At 41.2% G+C, this 25,476-nt stretch overlaps 1 protein-coding gene across 2 annotated transcripts in view; it reads right to left on the reverse strand.

The window, feature by feature from the left end:
• LOC128543318 (zinc finger protein 609-like) overlaps positions 1-25,476 on the reverse strand; it is a 56,261-nt gene that overhangs the window by 2,530 nt on the left and 28,255 nt on the right. Inside the window, exons 3-8 of one of the 2 annotated variants that reach the window (XM_053513706.1) lie at positions 11,758-11,983; positions 6,078-6,165; positions 2,854-5,170; positions 2,440-2,764; positions 1,178-1,537; positions 383-461 (exon numbers count right to left, since the gene is read on the reverse strand). In XM_053513706.1, the coding sequence (XP_053369681.1) occupies positions 388-461; positions 1,178-1,537; positions 2,440-2,764; positions 2,854-5,170; positions 6,078-6,165; positions 11,758-11,983 (3,390 nt within the window). In that variant the 3' untranslated portion in view covers positions 383-387. The remainder of the gene's footprint in view (positions 1-382; positions 462-1,177; positions 1,538-2,439; positions 2,765-2,853; positions 5,171-6,077; positions 6,166-11,757; positions 11,984-25,476) is intronic. The other variant, XM_053513708.1, reaches the window with a different exon arrangement.

Genomic DNA, 25,476 nt, shown 5'->3' on the forward strand with positions numbered 1-25,476 from the left:
ACGCCATTTCTATCCCAAACGATTTGAGGGACAATTCTGTGATTAACCACCAGGTGTCAGTGCAAGACCTTTTTTTCCCATAAAACCGTTTCCACTCCAGCAACCCTAAACACACACACCAGCTTGAGCCCGAGTATCTTTAAATAATCATGATGATTCAGGGGTATAAGGTGCTCTGTGTGATAAACCTTTTTAAATCCATGGCATTTAGACTCGTACAGCGCCGAGACCGATTTGGAAAAAACTGAAAAATAATGCAGCTCGGCGTTAAAGCAGGACGAGGTTCTAAGGCTGTAATCGAAGGAAAACCTCCCTCACATTTCACACGACTATGAGAGCTGTGTGTGTGTGTGTGTGTGTGTTATTCAGCTGACGGTCTTACCGTTCTCACCTCCGTGCTGGTGGGTAGAGGGAGGGGGCTGCAGCTTGCTGACTAGCAACAATAGCTGACGAGGGTAGACCTGTAGAAATAAACAGGATGGGAAGAAAAAAAAAAAGAGCGATGGCACATTACTAGAGCACCTAAACATCCTGAAATTTTGAAAGTAAAAAGGTTTAAAATACTTCAGAAGGCACGTTTATTACGTCTATAGGTAAAGACATCAAATCATACGACAGGTGCGACGCCACGCTAACACGGGAACGTACTAAAACATGTACATTCCTACAAAACTGCTTAAACAAGATCAAGTGAAGTCGTTCCAGTATGTTAGATAAGTTCCATGAAGCTCTAATCATACTGAGCTTAAATGCTAACAGCAGTCTAACTCTCTACACCTTAAGTCATGGGAAACGGTCAGCTTGCATTTTAGAAAATCGATGATGTAATAAGACCACTAAAAATGACTTGTGAAACACTAGACACTCCAGACGTTCGCGGTCTCCCTTCTATGCAGCGATAGGAGAGGAGACCATCAGGAGGCTGTGGTTTGAAACTTGCTAAACATTGCGGAGTGCTGATGCGAGCGTGCTGCTACGCCACAGACACGAATTAGCAGTAATTTCAAACCAGACATTTCTAACCAGAGTTATAAAATTAAGCATTTTGCAATGAAGCCTGTTTTGGCAGCTTAGTGACATGACCTGACATACCACACGCTGATGTTATTTGCATTTAGTAGAAATGATGTGACTGCTGCGTTAAGATTGTAGTGTGGCACTGTGGAGAGCCGCTAACCTGTGGTATAGGTCAGGTCGTACTGGCCAGGTACGAGGGGGAAGCCCAGGTGGTGGTGAGACTGCATGATTCTCTGTGAGGGAGACGAACGCGGTCGATCCATTTCTCGTTCTCTCTCACGTTCCCTTTCTCTTTCCCTCTCTGCTGCTGCTCGGTCCCGCTCGTGCGCTGCTCTATCGCTGACTGTGGGCGATTTACTCTTGTACTGGTTGGCGTGTTGGTGCAGGATGTCCAGGGCTTTTGCCTCAGAGGACGACTTGCTGCTGACTGTAGGACTCGAGCGGGATTTCTCGCCTTCCTCGCCTCCACCCATCTTACTGCTGTACGGTGGGAATGAATAACCGGCAGGTAGATAGGAACCTGAAGGGGGAGGGGAAAGATGGGTTGAATTCGAAAGTGGTCTTGGACTCTTTAGGTCTCAGAATAGGATAAACTTTCAGGTTCACAAATTAACGCTTTGCGTGTATACAACTAAAAATGTTCAAGTACTCCCCATATCCAAAAACATGATTTAAAAGAGATGGGAATCACCAGGGGCCACCTGATACACAATATTATCACGATACCTGCCGCTGCCGATTCGAGTTTTTACAAATTACAAACATATTTAAACGTGGGGCGATACATGAGTCGCCACACAAAACAATCACAACACATCAATGAATTGATTTGTCCCTCCATCCTCAATGATCAATATTAGAAATAATGTTAGATTCAGATCAGAAAACCAAAATTTTATCTGCCCACATCACTGCCAATGTACTAGTACTAAAACACAAAGTGAGCCTGGCACGAGATCTAACGGGGAAAAAAGCCTCACAAAGCATTTTTTTTCTTTTTTCAAACATTAATTGCTTTGCTTAAACATTTCTTGTTTGCAAACAATAAAACTAAAACCATCTTATAAATTTGGCCCATGAAGAATGAAAAGAGTTTCTAGCAGCTTTGAGTTATGGACACAAGCGGCGTTAATGTCAATATATAATAAAGTCAATGGAAACAACAATGCACAGTATGTGGCCACGATCCAACAGCTAGTAAATGTGTTGCTATAAAGCTATTTTTGCTGGCTTGCATTCACACCCTGCTTTGCTGCCAAATGCTATGCAGTGCAGAAATATAGGAGAGAAAAAATAACTTAGAGTTGCTACAGCATGAAAAATAGCTGTTAGATGGTGATTAGTCCTTGTCCTTATAAGCACTGATGTTGTGCAGTGCTTGCTATCCTAAGGATACCTCTGCACATGCATCATGCTTCATACCTGGGTAGTTCTGCATCATGACTGACGGCATTCCTCGGTATCCAGGATGGTTGGGGTCATAGCCTTGCCCATAGGAATATCCATGCATGTAGTGCATGTAAGGTTGCTGCTGAGTCAGTGCGGAGGAAAAAGGCATGTGAGCGTTCGACCGAGGGTCTTTCCCTGAACCTCGATAATCCTCAGAGGTAGGAGCGGATGAACGGTCGCTGCTCTCCTTGCTCTCTTCCTTGGCACTCGACTCCTTAGTCCTTGATCTCTCGTCTTTGCTTCTCCTTTCTCGGTCACGTTCTCGCTCCTCCTCGACCTGCCTCTGGTTCTCAGGGTACTAGGGAATACAGTCACACGTTTCTTTGAGATAAATCCCAGTAAATTCAAAATCTATTATTACAAATTAAACAGCGAGATACTCCTTACCTGTCTGTACCACACCGACTGCTCCATGCTTGGCCTGGCCGACTCGACTCCTGGTTTATTGGCGTCGTCTTTGCCGTGATGGCCACCTTCGCTGAGCTTCACCTTTAAGCCTTCAGCCTGTTGGGGCTGGAGCTTAGCCTCCTCCCCTTTGGGGATGATGACAGACTTGACTGGCTCAGAAGACGAGTCCCTCTGCTTGCTGGGCACCTGTGGCTTTCCCAGGTCAGACAGACTGGGGGCTTTTGTGAGTCCCGGGGGAACAGGACCCTTTTGTTTCCATTCATCCTTCATAGAGGCTTCCCTTTCTTTTATGCCAGCCTCGGTTTTGGCTGCTCTGTGCTGCTCTGCCATCACTCTCTGCCTCTCTTCATACTGCTGCCTATAGGCTGGATTAGTGTTCATGAGATGGTTGTGATACATCTGGTCGTGGTAACCATAAGGGGGAACGTAGTATTGACTGTAGTAAATAGGCTGCATATACATGTTGGGTCGTTGCTGGATGACCGAGGCTTGTTGTTGTTGCTGCTGCTGCTGCTGCTGCTGTTGTTGTTGCGGCTGGCTGGGGGCAGCATCTGGTTTACGTTCCTCTTGGAACTCCGGCTTTGCCTTGTCTTCACTTAAATCTTGCTCTTCCTCTTTCTTTACCTTTATGGTTTGGGCATCTGGCAGTGTCCCACCAGTACTAGCACCACCAGGACTAGGGTGAGTGTAGTTCGGAGAGTAGTAATTGTCATAGTTAGCATAATAAGGTGACTCTTTATTGGCTGCCTGAGATGGAAAGAGGGCCTTTTTGGCTCCTTCCCTCACAGACTGATCTTCTACCTTAGTCTTTAAACCCTCTACTTTTCCCTCACCATCTTCACCAGCATCAGAGATATCAGAGTATGCAGGACTGTTCGTCTTCACCGAAGAGCTATCAGCCCCATTCTGAGTAACAACATGAAGAGGAGTGAGAGGCTGCCCACTACTGTCCATACGACTAGCCACACCAATCGATGGACTGGGAGCGTTGTCTGTAAAGCTGTAGATCTTGTCTGCCTCAGCCTTAATGCTCGCTAAGCGACTCTGGTGAAGATCGGAGGAACCATTGAGATGACCTTCACTTCTGCTGCCAGGATCAGAGGATTCAGAGTAAGGGCTCTTCCCTTCCTCTGCTTTTCCGCTTTTTCCTGAAGGTTTGGGGCTGTCTCCCTCTTTACCAGCCTCCTTCTTTTTCTTGTCCTTTTTCTTTTTGTCCTTGGAGCTCCCTAGAACCTGGTTCATAGGGGACGAGTCTCCAGGCACACCCGGCTTTGGCTGAATACCTTTAAGCTGGGGGCTTTTGGGAATGCCTTGAATCATCGAACTCATTCCTGGGTGATGGTTGGGACTCCCAGAACTGAACGATGTTGGCTGTAGAGAGTACATTTGCTGAGAGGGCATGCCTGAGCCCATTGGCCTGGAGGATTTCATGTTCTTCTGGGCCAGCTTATCAGGCTTGGACTTTTTAGACTTCTTGTCCTCCATGCCATCATTACTGGCATCATCAGTGAGGGAAGGCCCATCCTCAAGGCCATCCATGGGAATGCCACAAGCCTCTGAATCAGCTTCTCCGTTCTTCTTCTTAGGCTTGGAGCCAAATTTCCCTGGTGAAGGAGATGAACTATGCGCATCAAAACCTCTTCCTTTTGGAGTGACTGAGCGTGCTGGTGAAAGAGACCCTTTCTGGGAAACTGAGGCCCCATTACAGCTAGCTGGCTCAGGGTGGAGAGAGGACTCGTCTCCATACTCACTGTCCCCATCCATGTCCAGCTTAATATTGATGTCGTTATGAGCATGGGCCTGATGATACTTCAGCCCATTGATGTGCTTGTATTTCTTGTTACAGTTGGGATAAGGGCAGTCTATAAGTACTGGTGAGGGGCAATTACGGTCCAAGGGAGGCGGAAGACACTCCGACTTAATGGTGGGGATCGAAAGTCCAGAGGTTACTACACTGTTGGAGTTAGTGCGCATACGCTTGTTGCCTTTTGTGTCCTCGGAACTAGAGTTGGGCTCCATGTCGGAAACCGGCTTGTTTTTCCGCTTGCTGGCCGACGAAGGGCTGGCTTTGACATCCTCTGTGTTGCTATTGGGTGGCGTCCTTCGCTCCGAGGAGTTCTGACTGACGCGTCGAGCCTTGCTATTAGAGCCGGCTCTGGTTTTGCTACTGTTGCTGCCCTTGTTGTCAGAGGAGTTGCTGTTTTCATTGACTGGGGTGTTGCTGTTGGGACGCATCCTCTTTCCTCGACCACGCCCAGGCCTAATCTCCAAGTCGCTTGTGGGGGATTCACAGAACCTAAGGATTAGTCGAAAAAAGGTGCGAGCTATAAAACATGTGCATAGCTAGGAAAACAATTGGTGTAATCACCAAAATTATTTTCCAACCAAGCATAGCAACAATTTTTTGACAATCAAGATTTTTAAACAATTAAACAAACAAACAAACAAACCCGCTTTATAATTGCTTTAAGAATTTAACAGTTTCTTTAACAGGTATTTTTTTGTTGTGTTTATTTAGATATGCTTATTCTCTTAGAAGATACTAACACAGTTTAAGGCAAATGATCGATTTGCTCATTTTTGTTGCCGTGCATGTTTTATGTATTTTTACAACTCGCAAAGCAAAGCTTGTTCAAATGAATAAATCATCATAAACGATTTTGATGTCAAGCAATTACTGAGTACACCATCAACACGATGTTAATGTGCCTCATCACTGAAGGGTGAAAACAGATTGGTGACATATTTGGATTTCTGTCTCTTGCTAGAGAGATTGTGTCTATTCTTATCCTTTGCAGCTTGTCTCCGAGCAGAGTGTCTGGTCTCCTCCCTGAGGCTTAAGATGAAGTGTGTGGGATACACCTGGCTTACTTGGGCTCCAGTGGAGGGAGGGACCCGTGTCTAAGGAGAGTTGACAGACAGGCACTGGTTGTGCTTTTCAGAGCTGATTGGGAGGGGTTAAGCAAAGCCGTGGATGAAATCAAGACTCCACCGCCATTCTCATCGCGGTCAGCTCGGATTAACCGGAGGTTGGATGGATAGACGGATTAAACGAACTGAATTAGTGTTAGAAAATAAATGTACCTATTTAGAGCGTTCTGCGTATGTAATCAAACATCATGAGACCTGTATTAAAAGTGAAGAAGTTGCTGTACCTTTTGGATACACATTTTCCATTTGTATTCGAAACCTTAAGTACATACCTCGGCGGAGCCCAGTCGTGGCGCGTACAGTCCAGCAGCGTTCCAACATATGTTTTGTTCCGCCATGTCACGTTAACCACCAGCATCCCTGAAAAGATCGAGAAAAGATACTCAATTATAGTTGGAGAGTAATTCAAACGTCTTTGTCATTCCTAAGGAGACTCGATGCCGCAATTATACAGCAGGCTTCTTCCTTCGACCTTGTGACTCATTCATGAGCAGCCGCTCTACAGCTCGCCCATCTCAGCGTTTCGCGTACAGATGTGGCAGATGTGCTGTTCCCATTTAAACAGATCAAACAGAGGTTTCTGAGGGCTGTGCTCTCAAAGAGACCCTCTTATTTTTACGGCCTGCTTTATGATTACAGCGGGGTAAGAGCGGCAAGGTGGAGAGGGAGTAATTTCTTCAGGGGGTGAGAAAAAACTGCTTGATGGTGTCCTATGTCTGACTTTGCAGCAGTGCACAGCCCTGCTTCTGCTGCGGCGCCGGGTAGCACTGGGGTTATTGTGAGAAAAACAGCTGAGACGAATAAAAGAACAGGATCAAAGGGCTTGAATAGACAGGCTTGTCTGGGTGACACAACAGCGTTGCTATGATTGCACGCTTCCGTTTGAGCGGTAATAATCAGCTCGGCTGACATTATATTTATGTGCCGTTAGGGATTTCGGTATCAGCGCGGGGGAAATTGTTGTCTCAGGATTGCTACAATAACTTTAATGGCTTTTATGTATATATATCTATACTCTACATCTGGCAAATGATCAGGGGTACATTTTTCATCAAGTGAAACTCGCATTCCGTCACCTCCTATTTAATCTTTCACAAGAAATGAAGTGATGAAAGGTTTATACAAAAAGTCAGTGAAATGAAATCCAGCAGATGAGCAAGTTCCTCCCGTTCAATCACGCACCGACGCTTTTTTTCCGCACTTTGCATTCGCTCCAAGCTCCACTGGCTGCCAAATGTACCAAAATGCAGTCATTCCTGGCCTATTCTGATAAACACCCTGCACTAATGTCATCATGAGCAAAACATCCTAAAACATTCCACATGGAACTGTTTTCCCACATGTCGCACACATACACAGAGGTTTCCAGAGTGCAAGAGCTTACTGACAGCTTCTTTAGGGGAAAAAAAAAAAAAAATCAGTGGGGGTCAGTGGAGGAGCACATTAGCAGTGCACCCCGGTCTTTCCTCCCAGAATCATTAGCAGCGCTCCTCCGACCACCTGTCTGTGCCCCGGGGCTGACTCAGGGGGTGAATGGCCAATCGTTTCACCTCTTGTGCCCTTCAAAGGCTTGGCGGAGGAAACAGAAGCTTGCCGTGTGCCCTTCTGGACTCTTACACTCCATTAATAAATACCTCTGAAGCAGTTAAACATACGAGCTCTGGTCCTTCATGGATGAGCAGCTCTGCAGTGCATCGGGAAACGTTTACAGTCTCTCCGAAACCATTTACAGTTCAGAGGAACCTGAAAAGATGCTTTTCTGATTTTATCACATTTTTTTAACTTATATAGAAGAAATAGTATTCAGTTATCAGAAAAGAAGACTTCCTGACAAAGGGGAAGGATTCGCAACATTAAAGTTGTACATGTGCTCTTCTGGTAGCGGTTACTCTCGCATAGTGCCAAGTTTCTCCAGGTGATCTCTGACCTGTGGACTCGCAAGCCTCGGATCTCCAAGCCAACATGGATCAAGTTTCCTGGACCACTGTCTCCTTGGACCACAAACTAGTAGGGGCTGCTTATTATTAAACCGCAGTCACGCCAAACGTCTGTCTTGCTGTTTTCTTACTATCGGGAAAAAAAAAAAAGCCATGCTGCAAACGAACATAAAACTTTTTGTCGCAAAACTCGTTTTTTCGTCCCCGGTTTCTGCCAGGATTACATTCTGAGAAACGATGCTTCACATCAATCACATTTAACACACCTGATGGGCTAATAAAGCCTACAGCTAATCAGTGAAAGCAAGGAAGGAATGAGCTCGGAGAAAGGAAAGAACATTTTGTGCACATTTGGCTGCTGAATTTAAGAAGAAAAACAAAGCCTGGTACTGAAAAATAAAAAGAAGAAAAAGAAGAAGAAAAAAAAACCACCGCGAAGAAGAAAAAAAAAACACCACGGAGTCATTAACCAAGAAACAGTGAGGCGTAATGATGAAGCTCAAATGGCTGTAAGAACTGCAGGGAAAGGCGCAGTGTGTAAAGCTGGGCCTGACATCAGTATACTGGCATAAGTATTCCTGGCGCGTCCGTGTTCCCTGGCGCCGAGCCGTTTCTGGGCTCCTCTTCAAGAGCAATAAAGTTTGTAAAGATTTAGGGCTGACACTTGGAGGCATCAGCATGCACGGGTGGATGAGACACCAGCATGACCCTGGTGCGTCTCCAGCTTCCTGCCAAGGGGATTTGTGTCATGGTGATGGCTTGAAACATTGCCCTGATCTGTCTCTCTGTATACAATCAGGAGCCGAGAGCAGTCTAACCCAGAGAGTCTCCTTTATTTCATAAAGTGAGTCAGTGAAGAGCAAACAGACGCTGCTAATCTATTAATCCGGGAGGTATTCAGGGAAAAATGTTAAGACGAGGGAAACGAGTCGTCTTCTTTGTTTTGGTTCACATGGAATTAGTAACAACGCTATTCACCATGATGTGGATGAGCTGAAGGGTGTTTTCGTCTAGTGCCAATTAAACATGCTTACATTTAAGCCTTAGAGATGTGGACTGATTAAGCACTGTACTTTATTACATTTTGCTTTGCTAACGTTTCCTTCACTGAATGTCGTTCAAGTTAACTTTAGCCAGGTCTGATGATAACTAACAAGGCACATGTAGATGTTATGAAAAGGTGTTTTTTTAATAAACTTTTAGGCTGCAGAGCTGTAAAATCACATTTACACTGGGGAATCATCAGTCACCAGCCGATACGATCTTATTCTGATACCTCGGTGCTGATTCTATAAGTATCACGGTTTTAGGAATATCCAGATCCAATATAATATTTTTCCTGACTTTGTTAAAGCGAGCAAAAGTGAATGCCTAGCTTGTGGTTTGCACAAAAGCATATTAGCGTACAGTGAATCGTGATTTTTGTGGTCTGAGAGTGTACCTGGTGCCTAAGTGTTTGGAGATCTGGAGACGAAATTTGGAGCGATACTAAGAAAGGTGGAAGCTCCTTAAAGAGAATCATTACTGGTGACGAGACACGGATTCATCACTACCAGGCCGAGAATAAACGGCAGAGTATGGAGCCCAAAACGTGCTCATTCATTATTCATCAGCTGGAAAATTCATCAATGCAAAAGGCCAGAAGTATTGGAACATTCAGAAAGAAAGGGTCAACAATCAACAGTGCTCGTTTCACTAAAGAGCTGAAGCTTAAACTTCGGAGGACTGCTATCCAAGAGTGTTGTGATTTTGCATGATTATTCACTCCGCGCACTTCTGCCCACACTCTGCAAAAACGTTTTTTTTTTCTTCCTCTTCCCTCGCTTTGATGTGTTAAAGCATCCTCCATATAGTCTTGATCTCACTCCATCGTCCTGATCTGTCACCCATTTGGTCCCCTAAAAGCAGCTATACAAGGACAAAGATTCACTTCTGATAAAAAACTGAAGATAGTGGTGCATTCGTAGTTCGCGCCTCGAATATTATTATTATTAATGAGAGAATACGAAAGCGTGTTGACAGATGCACAAAGTGTATTTGAAAAGCGAGGAGATTACGTCGAAAAATTATGTATTTGCCATGTCTAAAAGTTTATTAAAATAAATTCTACAGTCAGAGGGAGTATTGTTTTAACTCAAAATAATTAAATAGTCTGAAGTAAATCAGAAAACAAGCTCTAATAAATATACTGTACACTTGGTTCGTCACTGTGGTGACGGTAATAATAATAATAATAATAAAAAAAGAGTGTTTGTGTCAAACCGTTGTGTTTGAGATGGCGCCGGAGACCGGGATTAGAAATCATTTGACCATACGGGCGTAGACGAGCAAAGACAAACATCTAAGTGTGCCGAGTGTAAATAAGACTGAGGATGATCAAACAATAATCTGTATGATTAACGCAAAGGCTTCAAATTCGATGAAATGTAAATGAGAGTTTAATATTTCCAGATGAAAGATAATACGAGGACAAACCCGTCTATTTAAGAAAGCATTAGCAAAGGACAAGCGAAGACGGTTAGCTCCTGGCATGGCTGACATTTACAGAAACATCGCTGGAAGCACAGAGACACAAGATCGCCAGTGATGTGGGCAGACCCGCGGCAAGTCCTTAAAGGAGTCGAGCACAATGCTGAGCCGTATCAAAGTGCCCGAGCGATACCCTGCCACCGGATCTCACTGCTCCACTTTCCACCCACACACAGAGTCATGGAGATACAGATCTGCCCGCTTCCGCAGCGAGAGGGAGGGGAAAAAAAAAACACAAACTTCAAACACGCAGAGGCATCCTGGTGGACGCAGCGCTGGCTCAGCTGGAGAAAGATGATCAAATGGAGCACATGCCGAGCAGACGCCCTCCTCCTTCTCAGGCATGTTTTCCAGAGGAGGAACAGATGAGAGGAGGCTGGAAGCAGCAGGCCATAACTATGTCCCTTAAGCAGACTAAAGCAGGTGGAGGCCCTCGGTGCCCGAACACGCCCGAGGCCGGAGATATGTACGACCTTCTTTTTGTGTCCCTCCTGAAACGCACTGAGGCAGGGCTGGTGAACACACGCACAAGAGTGGAAGTGGAGGAAAAAAAAGGAAAAAAAAAAAAAAGAGAGGTGAATCAGAGGCAGTGCATGTTGGTGTGTGTGTGTGGGGGCAAATACTTAAGGGAGGTATGAGCTGTGAATGTTGATGAGGTTTCTTTATAAGGCTGAGGCTCAGAACATAGCGGTGGGCATATTGAGGGTGACTCATTTAAAGTGTGTGTGTATGTGTGTGCACAATGAAACTGGAAGCTTGGATGAAGTGCAAAAAAATATATATATATAAAATTTAGACTCTACCAAATTTAAGAATCATTTAACATCGCTATTAGCGTTATAATTAAAAACTTCAATGATGCTTCTTGTCTGTTGTTGTAACCGAAAACGCTCTATTAAAAAAAACAAACAAACAAAAAACACCGCCAGACAAAAGAAAGCTCCAGTGAAATAATAAACCAGTTCAGTGCTTTAAACCCAGACTGGAGATGAACATACACCAAATCTGACCTCAGCACCTACCTGTTCATAAACGCTCTCCATGTTGTAAGATCCAATACCGTGTACTGATACTATGTGATTTAATACTCATGTAGAAGATAAATAAGAAGAAGCAGAATTGTCACATCTACATAACGATATGGTTAAAGGTGGAGTAACTTCTTCTTCAAACTACTTGGAGAAAGTCGAGCCTAAGAAAAAAAATAGTTTCCTAAGACCCCAAAGTCTGGTTCATTCTGATCAGTGAGAACACAAGCGTGAAAGAATACACCGCTACACTGGCTGTTATTCGAGGTGCAAACGAAAGTTCACTGCTGAGCAGAACAGAATGAACGCTAACGTCCACGCCGCTACGATGTTCCACCATGATGATGTAGATCACTCATTCAAGTATCAGGACTGGTATCGTCCAGTACACACTCACAAACACCTGTAAATTAAACAACAATAATACATGTGCTGCTTTTCCGCAACAGCGTCCTCACCATCCTCGGTTTCTTGCCACACGATGCCCTCCAGGTTGACGCTCGTTCCGGGCTCGCAGGGGCCCAGGCACTCGGGCTCCGTGCTCAGGGCCACGTCGGACGTGTTGACGGCGACCGAACGCGTCCGCACCATCAGCTGCTCACACGGTGAGGCGATGTCGCTGTTTCCCACCGAGGCTAAAAGGTGCAGCGGAGGCGGGGCCGGCGTAGAGACCGGAGACTCCATCTGGGGAGAAACAAAAGAGACAAAAAAAAAAAAAAAAAAAAAGTTAGTTAAAGACAGTAAGAAAATATTCGTAAAAAAAGTCCATGCTCTATCATGTGGAAAAGCTAAAACTATTTCAACGTTCGTGAGAGGAAATGAGACAGACAGCATCTGTGAGCCAACCGGAGAACCAGACGAGACGAGACCAGACTGTTTATTGCTGTAGACGTGAACATGAACCACAGAAAAAAGGAATAAAACAAAACGACTTAAGCACAAATCCATCACGGTTTAAAAAGTCATTTAGGTAAGTTAATGTCTCCAGGGTCGAGTGGAATTCTGGCTCCGATAACAGGAACCCATCAGGAGATCTACACAGAGAGAGAAGAAGAAGGGCCTCGTTCACTCTTGGAGAAGTGGCGTAATTATCACGTCGGAGTGAAATCATAACGCGGCTCAAAGTTTCCCTGACTTTCTTTCGAGCCCCGGTGCGAAACGTGACGCTGAGGCGAAAATCTGACGTCGTCCTAACCGCTCGGTGATTTATGTTCGCCGGGACTTGCCAAAGCAGTGGCTGGTGTGTGAACAACACACTCGAGGCGTTGTCCAACTGTCAGATCCTTCAGCACTCGGGGAGAAGAAACGCTGCTCCGCCTCCCTCGAGAACGCCGCCGCCGCCACCGGCACTTACGGACCCGACTGCTGGCCGAATACGATGGAACTGGAAAAGGTTTAATGCGTTGCGTTTAACACATGAGGCCAACTCTTAGTCAGGCAGTAAACACGCCTAATCTGATCCACACACCAGGTGCGGTGGTACAACCGTGAATTCTTGTAAGTCAGAAAGCTGATTAATAGCGTAACACGACCATGCGGTGGAAATATTAATGTTTATTTTTTAATGAACGCAAAGAAAAAACACAGGACAGATGTCTGTTATTAATCCTTCCAGGTTGTAGATAAGGCTGGTGCTAACGAGCTTATAGGGGGAAAAGAAAAAGTCCGGAGATAAACGAGAAAATATTCATCACAAAGTATGAAATTTAAAAATTCCATGAAATTTTTATGTTATTAGCAAAAAACAAACCGCACTGAAAAAAATACAAAAATTACTCATGTATCATAAAAAAATTATGAAAGAATAAGAAAACCTTTTTTTTCCCAATATTCATGTAAAAAATAAAAAGATAAAACAGCTTTTCCAAGCTTTTTTTTTTTTTTTTAACGTTTTCCATTCTTATATGAACAAAAAGAAGAAGAAAAAAAGAAAATTGTGTTTTTATCATCATTATTTTTGGACATGTGTAGGCTGACCCAGAGTTTTTTTTTTAATTTTCATGGTGAGCTGGACAGCGTTTTTTTTTTAAATTATCATCATGTTTATTATTATTTCATGTTTTCCTGAAGAGTACGCTAATTTCAGAACCATACCTTTCAGAAAAACAAAACTACTACACTCACACCAGTCTGATGCAGGGCTGAGAAAAGACAACAAAAAAAAAAAAAAAAAAGAGAGAAAAATTATAATAATCTCATGATCTACAAAATCATGACCAAAACTAAATACTAAAAAATAGGCAACAAAAGTTACAAACAAAAATTCTTATTTTTAAATATAGAAAAAGGTCAAATTTTATCAGTTTGGTAAATGAAACAAACAAACAAACAAAAACTCGTTTTCTTTTTTTATTTTTATTTTACTAAGTTGTTTTTTTTTTTATTTTCAAATGATCCACGGATTGTAAAGCTGAAAAACCAGTACAAACTAACAGTCTGGTGTGAAAGTAAAAATGAAAAAGGCGTATTACTAATAAACATCTCTGTGATCATCTTCACGCTATATTTACTACGTGTTTTAGTGACTATTTGAAATTTCCATCACTGATTCTTTACGGTCCTTTAACCCTTTTTTTAAGGACACACACGCTAAAGATGCTTTTAATTTTCTTTTTAGTAGAGTTCATTTTAAATGCATGTACGGTAAAGAATGTCTCTTTTTTTTAAGGGAGAAAAACAGAATTTAGAGCAAAAAGCAAACTGAAAATCATTTTAATATCTGGACTCTGATTTGAGGCGCTATTAAGCAAAACTTACTTTTTAGTCACTTTCAGATATCCAGATGACATCCTGTGTGTGTTTGTGTGTGCAAACAAAAACAAACGAACACTCTGCTTTGGCTCCTGTATTCAGGTTTTTTTGGCTGGAACTTAAACAAATCAAATAGATTTCCTCCTTATTGTGACCTCACATAATAAGACCCTCCCTCTTTCTGGCTCAGTAGCGGCTCATACACAGTCACAGAAACGGTGTGTGTAGACGAGAAGATAATTATTATGAAGGAGCATTAAAATTAAAGACGCACTAACTAATAAATATATCAGCTGATGCGCATGTACGTGCATTGGAGGAGCCGTGCAGGATTTTTCTTTTAATTTATTTAAAAAAAAAACACTAAAACATGGGACCTTTGAGGAGTAAAATTATTGACAATTGACATGCGTCTCCATCTCTCTTCATCACTACATCCGTCACTAAAACTGCCTGACCTTTTAGCACTATTTATGAGTTTGCGACATTGTGGTACAAAAAAAAAAAAAAAAAAAAAAAAAAAAAAAATATATATATATATATATATATCTATATCGATGACGCCAAAAAAACGTGAGAGGAATCTTATTATGTGTTGAAAAGTAAAACAACAAACCCGAGCGAGACGTAATCTGCCTGCTTTAACAAATTACGACTCAGAGGGCTCATGAAGTGTGTAACTGCTTCAGCTGAATTACCAGATAACGCATTTATACGTTTTGTTCGCTCCTCCTGCAGACGCACCGTTTCAGTGTCTATCAATATGTTTTTAACTCTGGTTTTATGGTTAAAGCTCATCAAGACTTAAGTTTATCAAGATTAGGTTTAATTAGACTGTTGTTCCTGTGCCATGATACACGGATGGCCGAGAATTCCATATACTGAGCGAAATACGTCCGACTCCGCTACGACAGTGTCAATGTGTCCCCTTTTAACTCGGTAGGATGACTTTATAGTGGCTTAACATTTGGTACGTTCTGTACTTTTAGTACATATGAGACGCACGCTATGCCTGAAGATTATGATGTCATTCAAAGTCACGTGACTATGACTATATTTCCGGCTACACATTTTTGTTCAACGCCCGGGTCAAACCCTGGGACAGAAACTCTAGAGAATGAGGCTGATTTCTGAGTAAATAAGCTGAGCAACAAGCCAGAGTAGGGCGTCGTCTTGTAATATGATGTCATAATAGGGGAAACTCTCATTGGCTGGTTTAATTACAGAACAAGACGAAAAAAAAAATATCTTTTATAAAAAGATTTTCCGGCTCTCAATCCGACTCCAGCTTTAAACACTGGTGGAACCGAACTGCTTTATTTAACAGTAAACCAAATGAAACCACATTTGAGGTCTTTAATCAGATGAGTTTGTCTTCCTGATCACGTTTATTGATTGTTTATCGCGTCCATGTTTAATTTCCTTCGACTTTTCATTACCTGTGAGATCATCACGCATCACTGCTAAGCCAAATAACCTGCAATGAGTGATGACCACAAAAACACAGTGGCAACAATAATGATACCGTTCATGCTTAACACGATTTAAATCATGACTTCGTACAGACGAATCTTTATTCGGGGTTTTGCAAACGCAAACGAGTCGACGGCGATCGGCGCAAAGAGTTCTCTGAGGACCACACGAGTGAGATCCAACACCTCACCCTGTCAACATGTGGTAGGAAACGGAACAGCCCGACTCGACGGCGTGAGCAGGACGCAGTTCTTCAGGGCGGGCGTGAAACACAAGGACAGGAGATGCAGAAAAGCGCCCTGTAGGTTACACACGGCAGCTGTGCCCGCATACACTTAACACTTCAAAGCCTGACTCGGTTTCCCTCACCGTGTAACTTACAATGTGTCGAGAAGGATGTAAAGCAATCTGTCCTCAGGAGGAGGGGAAAAAAAAAACGCACACACACACAAGCCCTGTAATGGCTACTGATCCGTCAAACTATGACATCTGTGAAGTCCATTTCTTTTTAAAGACTTACTGCTTTAAGCAGAAACACACGCGCCTGGCGACGTCTCCGTGCTTTATGTCTTTATGTTTATCGCCCCAATTCGGACGCTTTTCCATTTCAGCAAACTGTGTATATATTATAAAAAGATTTATTTATTAAATCGGCCAAATCGCGTTTTAGCTTCATAAATAGATCTTGTCGAGGAGAAAGTGTTTTCTCAGACAGACACTGGGTCTTTTCTTCAAGTGCAAGATAAAAAAAAAGAAAAAAAAGTGAAAACACACAAATTGAATTGGATGGCGGCGCTCGGATCGGCCGTGCTTTAGTCTCGGGATGCGTGCGGAGAGACCGCTTCGGTGTGTTGATTGTGTGCATGAGTGAACGAGAGCCAATGTTCTTCTGAAACATTAAAAGATCTCTCAAAGAAACCGAGTCTGTGCGTCAGTAGACCAGGATGAATACGGTTTATCAGGATTATTATATATTTTTTTAAAGACAGAAACCCTTTTTTTTTGTGTACTTCCAAAATGGTTTATTTTGATCACGGCTCCGTATATACCTCGGTTTTGAAGATGTGATTCAGTACTGTATCATGCCTGACCCTGTGCTCTGACCCCACTGTGTGGCAACGAATACAGGTAATCGCCAACTTACCAACATTCGAGTTACGAATTTCCACAGATATGGGGTGTGTAAAGGCGAGTGTGTGTGCATTATCATCACTACGTCGCTGATAATGTGAATCTTGACATAATTAGAATCTAACAAAAACCAGCAAACTTTTACACAAACTGAATCCTGAACCTGGAGGTGAGAGGTCACTAAGTCTCGTGCCACTGGCTAAATTTTCTACAAAATCTATTTTAAAAAAAATATCAGATTGAACAGAAATGCTGCGGGTTCTCTGAAATCTTTCTAGCTTAGAGGAACATGGTTTAAGTTTGGCCAAACTGTTTGTTTCTCAGTGTAAAATGTTTAATTATTTAATTAATTATCCCCATAGTTCATCACTATTGAGGCCACTACTACCAGCCAAAACAATCAGCATGTTTATAAAATCGTGATATTAACAAAAGATTTGAATCGGTGCCTAGGTATCGTAATATCATACAGGCCCCTGAGATTCCTGTCCCTTATTATTATCATCATCATTATAATAACTATACACTAGCTAATGTAATGTAATCTAGGCATGCAACTGAGCAACACACACACACACACACAAGAATTCACTCAGCCAGCGTGTTAACTAATGGATTTACAATTAGTCCTGGAGTTAATCTGTTGCCCAGGTCTGCTGTTTAGTCACACTGTTCTCATTTCATAAACAGCAGCTCATAACCAAACCCAAGTGGAACCGAGTGCAGCGTCTCAGATTTATAACCAGGTGGCACGAAGACCGTCTGTAATGCCTTCCAAACCGAAAATCACGTTTTCACGCGTCCCCTCCCTGTCTTGCTTACTCCGCCCTGCCTCCTCCTCCTGCATGCTCGCGCCTGTTGCTAATTCAGAGCTTCCCACTCGACCTCTTTACAGGAAGCAATATTGAGAATATAAAACTACTGCCTCCCTGACTTAACCGTCTAAAGCTGGATCAATCGATCTGTAAAGAAGTGCCGCCGTGATCGATGACATCTAATAAGCAGGAAAATAAAAATAAAAATAATGCAAATCAAAGTGAGGACGCGCCGTATTTCGTTCTGGATCGATACTCGGCTGATGATGATGATTCTTTCTTTAACCGTGATCGTGGGAGATTTATTGTTGAAGACTCGCGCCCTGAGGAGGCGGTGTTTATTATCGTTCCCTCTTCCTGCGCATAATAAAGTCTAATGATGCTCCTTGTTTAAGCCAAGTACACTGTTTTTTAGCTTAAACACTGGTTATTACTCACACTATCACACAGTAAAGGATTTTGTACTGTTACTTATAAAAGTCCAGAGATAATGCTGATATTTAAATTTTATGCAAAAATTATCTAGAGGTTCGTAAACACTGCTTGTTTCGATTTCGTCTTTTCAAAAAACTTCCGGTCAGCTGTTTCCGGTCATAAAGCAGGCTAGCTCTTATACATCACTGTATCTATTAACATGGCCATTTAAGATTTTAAGAATGTTAAGAAGCTGAAAAAATTTGTATAGTTTTCACACTTAGGACCTGCCTGATTAACCAATGCAAAAGTAGCGACCACAGTAACCGTACAGTCGCCGTATTCAGCGACGGGTTTCTGCTAAAACTCATATCACTGAGCTAATCGGCTAATTTGATCTCGTCACGATACCTTCAGTAGGTGCTCCGTTTTGATCTGTATTACGATTCCATCACGATTTTTATAAATATCACAATTCGGTATTTTGTTTTTAAAGATTTTGTACAGTTATAAACAAACGTGACAAATAATTCTCTCCTACCACAAGGAGTGCTGGTGTACCACCTGCAGGACTATAGAGGAATTGCAACATTTTAGAACCTCAAATGCATATTTAATTTTTTTTCGTTTGTTTGTTTGTTTTTAAAGAAATCAATTTTGAGCCGATGTAAATTGTAGCCCCAGTTTCTTGTTCTTAGCTGACAGGAGCGACACTCTGTGTGGTCTCCTGATGCTGGTGGTAGTGCTGTGTGTTCAGAGATGCTCTTCATCATACCTCGGTTGTAACGAGACGTTATTTGAGTCACTGTTGCTTTTCTATGAGCTCGTACCAGTCCGGTCATTCTCCGGTCAACTGTCGCTCACTGGATCGTTTCTCGTTTTTCAGACCGTCCTCTTTTCCACCCTAGAGACGGTTGTGTGTGAGAATCCCAGCTGTTTTTTAAAAAATACTCAGACCAACAATGCCGCTTTCAAAATGACTTAAAATGGCTTTTCTTCCCCATTCTGATGCTCTCGAATCGTCTCTTGACAGTGTCTACGTGCGTCGAGTTGTCGCCGTGCGATTGATGGATTAGACATTTGCTTTATTGCATGAGATTGTTCTTCTGACCTTCTTCTGACTTCTTTAAAGTGTTTAACTATTAAACGTACGACTTTAAATATATGTGTTTATTTATCAACTCGAAAGCATTTAAATAAATAAATAAATAAATAAATAAAGCTTAAATTATGGACAAATTCTATGTAAATTTCCGACTGTATGTTCGACTGTACAGGTCTGTATTGCGTTTTTTTTTATTTTCATGCTTTCGCAGTCTACAGTCACTCGACTTTCTTTCAACTTGCAATACCGAAGTACATTTCCAAGTATATTTGTACCAGAAGAATCATCAATGGAAAAACTTTTTTCTGTTTATATTTTGTTGTATAACTGTAGTTTAGTTAACTTTTGTTCAGGTATGAAACTTTATTGAAGTTTGTTAGCTGCTAAGTCCAAACTATGATTGTCTGTTTAACTGTGCAAGCTACTTTATACTGCTGATAAACAGGTTAAACAGGTACTTGCGTTATTTTGACTGTGAAATCGAGCCGAGATAAATCAAAAGAAAACAGAGAAAGGGGATAATAGTTTTTCTCAAAAAAAGGTTGTTTTTGTTTGGTGTAGTTTAGCAGCAGTGAATGTGTACGCATGTTTGTCTATTTATCTGAAACAGCTGAATAGGATAGATGAGTATAAGCGACAGTCTTTTACAGAATCGAGCTGAGCAGGCGTGCCCGCGTGTGTGTGTAAAGCTGTCGGGTCATGCCTTTAAGGAGTAATATGTCAGCTCTACTTCACTGCTCGTAGGCTTGCTAAGATAACCGAGCCGTGCTGATCAGATTACTCAGCTCGAGCGCTTAAAAAAAACTCCTGCACTCTTAAGCATATGCTCCGCTCTCGCTTGTTTAACAAGAGGAGCTGCTAAGCCAAGCTGATATTCAATCAGACATGACGCTCTGATAGCTCCAGTCAATTCTGCTGCTCTATCTATATCTCTTTCTGACATAAACACACACACAAAATATACCGCACGCTATCCGGTGGTCTTTTTATTCTTCTTTAGATAAGCAACAGAAGAGAAACCTAACCAGTGCTGTGTTGAGATCAGAGTCGGAAACGTATGCAGAAGAGAACAGGCGGCTCCTTCCCACGTCTTGACAGAATAATAAACACCTAAAATTTTTTACTTTACCTTTTTTACGATTTTGGTACTTAAAGATTTTCCAGCAGTACCGCGAAGTTAGCAGTAGGGGAAAATACTTTAAACATTACATTAAAAATGTAAAAATGTTAAATGCCGTAAACTTAAATAAATTAAAAAAAAAAACTTTAACAATTAGGTATAAAATTCTTACAGCCAATTAAAAAGTTGCTTTGTCGTTATTTGTGTCACAGTAAAATCCAGTACGGTTATATCGAGCAGCATGACCGCGCGATCAGACGACAATATACGATCAAAGGTCTACGCTAGAACTTAATATATCTCAAAATTCCAGGCAAAGCAAATGCGCAATTAATCAATAAATACAAAATCCATACGCAAACAGCAAATCAGCTACAAAAAAAAGGCACTAACGCAGTATTTTATAATTTTATTTAATAACAAAATCGAACCGAATCGCACGGAAATCATATTTTATACTTTGTTGATTTCAAATAGGTGCAACAGACGTCATGTTTCTACATAATGTCACTTTCGTCCAATCTCAAATTTTACTCTTGTTTAAAAAAAAAAAAAACGTATCAATTTATTAACGAACACGTTGGTGACGACTCGAAGCTTCCCGACACGAAACAAGAAATTTTGGAGATTTTTTTTTTTTACTTTTCACAATCCATTACGAAGATGCATAAACCACCAACAAAACGCTACAATCCACTTTTGAAGAACTGATATCCTGCAAGATTTTTTTCAATCGTTGGCACCATTTTTTTAAATTATTATTTCAACTGTGGACAATGTTTTTTTTACTTTCCCCCTGAACTTCGACATAGGTTTTTTTTGTTTGTTTGTTTTAAGTCCATCAAACTTCTTGAACGGCTTAAATTGATTTTCCAACATCTCAGAATCGCACCAATTGAGGGTTAAAATTTCATGTGGGGAAGTGGGCATAGAAACAATTACACACCAGAACGCGGCTCATTACGAATCTTTAAAAACGTAGACAGTAAAATGTTTACGAAATATAAATAAAATTCTTTTTTTTCCTTGTGTGTTTTATCACGCAACACTACTAATTTGCAGAATGTCTGTTAGCAAACCTGTAACAATACACACATCCTGGTTCACAGAAACAGGCGCCAGATAATCTCTGTTTTGTGTCCAAGTTTTCTCAGATAAACTTTGTTTATGTTGCACTTTTTTAGCGTCAATTTTACTCACATTTTTGATTTGCACTTGATTCCTTATCCATGTGCTTGTACGATATGGCGATACACATCACAGGATGAAACGTCAAAGTTTACATATCACACTTTACATGTCAGTTAAGTCCTGTAACCCTGCTACTGACTGAGTGCCGTTTAAATTTTTTTTTTTTTTATTAATTAAACCTCTTAGCGACTCTATGGAACAAACCAAAAAAAGAGGAACCTTTTGACACTTGAATGAGATTTGTATCAGCGATTTTGGAACCGAAAATGTTGTTTGTTTTACATGATAATACTCCATAGCTTACATATATATTCTTTTACACATGACAAGTGTGTGCAGTTTAAAATAAAGTTAGAAAGTTGTGACGTGTTTAAAAAGAAACGATTAGAATTTATATTGTCAAAGTTGAGCGAGCAGTGTTGCCAGATTGGGCGTTTTCAGGTAACTGAGCGACTTGATTATCTTTGGCTGAAAAAAAAAATGTCTTGTGCTTAAAATAAATGTTAGTGAAATGATGTGATGTTTGTGCATAAACAGTTGAGCTACACTATGAGCAGTAGCACTGATATTATTTAGTCAGTTGTGTTATTTATTTATTTTATTGGAGTGGGCAGGTTTTCAGCACAGCGTAGCCATTTATATTACATTGTGATCGGGCAACCTTGGAACACAGACCGAGAGAGTGTTTGAGCAAGCAAAAAAATAAAAAACTTTTATTTGTTTAAAAAGTGGCAAAAATATGAAGTTATAAATATATAAACCCGTACACAGGATAAACTTTGCATTCATACGAGTCACGGATTAACTACACCATGAGTCAGTACTGTGGAATTCTTTTTTTTCTGTTAAACAATTTAGGCATCATTAATTGACTTGCATAACCAAATTGCTAAAAAATGTGTCTCGTTACCATTAACGATGATTAAAATGATCAGTTAAAAAAAAAAAAAAAAAAAAAAAAATGCAACTCTAGTCAGGGTGTAACTAATCAGACGCTGACCAGAGAACAGTCGTTACTTGCGAGGCTCAAGCCTTAGACCAGGCGTGGATGAAGATAATTGTCTGTAAGTGGCTTCTTAAACCAGCGAGAGCTTCGGAAGAAACTGATTCTTTTAAATGTCCTTTTATTCAAGATACACAGTCGGAGAAGAGGAGAAAGGGCCGCGTGTTTTCCCTTAAGACGACATATTGCTGAAACCAACGAACACAAATAAGATCCTATTAGACGCTACAGAATGTGTTCGTAAGGCCGCGTAAGACCAGGACGCGATCTCTCGACAGGTTCTGATAGTTAATGAGGACACGCTGGATGAGGATTTTGGTCATGAAGTAATTTCATAGGAAAAATAATAATAATAATGATAATTACAGAGAAAGAGAGAGGGAGAGAGAGATGCTTCTTCGGAAAACAAAAAGAAGCAGATACAACAAGCACTTCTGGTGCATTTACGCCCTCGGTGCATGTTTGTGTGTGTGTGGAATAAATCTAGAGATCTGACCGTGCTGTGTGCAAAGCATTATGGGATACGTCGGCAAGACAGCGCAAAAAACATGCAATCGTTTCGAAAACGCTGAGACGAAGAGACAGCTCGCCATCAACGGAAGGGAAACTCTCAACCATGAGACAGGGGACACCCGGGATAGGGTGCTGACTTGTCACAAGGCTAACCATCAGCCTACACTGCATGTCTGTAGACTGTGGGAGGAAACCGGAGTACAATGAGAAAACCTACAAGGCACAACGAGAACACACAAACTCCACACACACAGACCATAAGACTATAAGTCCAACCCTGGAGGTGTGAGGTTCATTAAGCCAGCGTGCAGCCCATTAAAATAGCAAGTGATAAAAATTAAATCTATAAATATTACATCAGAGAAAAATGATCAATCAATGACAGGAGGATGAGACCCAAAGAAATCGATTTGTTTTGACTGACTGGAATAAAACAGCTGTAGTCAACGTTGAAGCTGTAGCTTTTTCAGAGATACAAACCACAGACGCTGGAGACTCCTTCACACTGAATAAACTTCTTTAACACAACAAGAACAGCTTCTTTATCAGCTTGAACACACCATGTGCATGCAACCTGAACAATTACAGTTTCCACTACGTCCAAGAAACAATCAAAAACAACTTGTTAAAAATCAAACAGATTTTTCCACTTTTTCATTGTCTCCATTTTGACCCTCATTCCTAACCATATATATATATCTCTATATATACACACTGTATATACACACACACACGTACATATATACATATAAATAAAACACCCAATTTCTGCACTGCATCACTTTTAATTGCTATATCTGAGTTCTTGCACGTCTTAATTTAACCTAGTCCTTCCACTGATGCGTATATGGGACACATTCACCTCATACTTTTTATATATTTATAGATTATATACTTTGTATAATGTACATTTCCGTCCATTCATCTAGGAGCCTCTGTAGTCCAACAGTGACCATCGCATTTACCGCTCTCACACACATATTCACACACACTACAGAGCAATCTGCGAAACCCAGTTAGCCTAACCTACACGTCTTCGGGCTGTGGGAGGAAACCCACCGAGCACAGACCCCGAGGTGGGAATCGAACCCGGGACCTGGATCACAGAACACACTGATCAACACCATCAAACTATTCGACACACCAACCTGTAAATGCTTTTTCTTTTTTTGCACAATATGCATCAATTGCTAATTGTTAGTTTTTCTTAATGTATCTTGTTAATTCATGTTGTTTATTTATATTGTTTGTAGCATCTTGGTGCTTAGTTAGCTAGTTAGTTTTTGCTAATTAATGTTAATTGATGTTGTTTATTAATGTTGTTAATGTATGTTGATGTATGTTGTTAATATTGTTAATGTTAATTTATGTTAATTTATCTTGTATATAGCACCTTGGTGCTTAGTTAGCTAGTTAGTTTTTGTTAATTTATGTTGTTAATTTATGATTCATGTTGCACCTTGGTCCTGGAAAAACGTTGTTTCATTTCACTGTGTACGAAACTGTATATGATTGAAGTGACAATAAAAGCCTACTTGACTTGACTTGGAGGTGCGAGGCGACAGCGCTAACCACTAAGCCGCCGTGCTGTCGTATTGCATATTATGCTTTGTTTATCTTTTAGTCAGTTCAGTTGAAGCATGCTTTGACGATCTTGTTAATGCAACGACATGTCTATTGTATTAACACTCTTACTACTGTGTTTGTATTTACCTCAGGATCAATGATTGTTCGATTAAGTGAGCGAGCAAGCTAATACCTACATACATACACACACAGTACTGTGCAAAAGTCAAACCGCTGAATATTCCCAAACATCACTTAAAATATATAAATAAATAAATAAAAATGTATTTATTGTTGCCGTAAAATGCCGTAATCGAAGATCTTTGAAGACAAAAAAAAGAAACTTTTATAAAGAGCACTAAAGAGTAATAAAATAAACCGTCAATAAACAGATTTGTGCAGCTTTATGAGTAAAACAGCTGGTAGGTTTTACTGAGTGTGCTGGAGAACATGAACATGACAGAGTTCATCTGGTTACTTAGTTACACTTTCTATTTTAATGCAAAAACCAGGTGCAAAACTTCTGTTACTTATTCATCAAGTTTAAATTAAGTTTTGTTTCAAAAAACTTTTGCAGACATGATAGGCAAAATAAAATAAAAAATTAAATCTGTGGTGACTTTTCCACAGTGCTGCACGCCTTGCGTTGCGTACTTCGTATCAATTAGAGCAAAACGCGACGACTTCTATTGTGATCGTTCCACCAGATCAGCTTTCCTGTTCAGGACGAGCCCTGCGCAACGGTTTAACACCGCAGAAAAGCTTCGCAAGCAACGTATATAAAGAATCTACACATTATCCTCTGGGGCGTCGGATGAACCCCCGATCCGGTACGCTGATGATCGTACACTTAACCCTTTCATTAATATTCACAAGCAATGGATGAATCGTGAGTAATAACACAAAATGGTCACGCTAGAAATTAGTTTAATGATGAATGTTTTTTTTCCGTCGACTCATTATTCATTTTCACAAATCTCGTGCCTTTTGATTGTCCTTGGTGCTCGAGTTTTTCTTCTTTTACCTCCCGGGATACTAAACAGACCATTATCACGTCAACTTCTCCAGTGCGTCTAACACATCGATCATCGAAAC

This window comes from Clarias gariepinus, chromosome 15, assembly GCF_024256425.1.
Source record: "Clarias gariepinus isolate MV-2021 ecotype Netherlands chromosome 15, CGAR_prim_01v2, whole genome shotgun sequence".
In the NCBI taxonomy this organism is placed as follows: Eukaryota; Metazoa; Chordata; class Actinopteri; order Siluriformes; family Clariidae; genus Clarias; species Clarias gariepinus.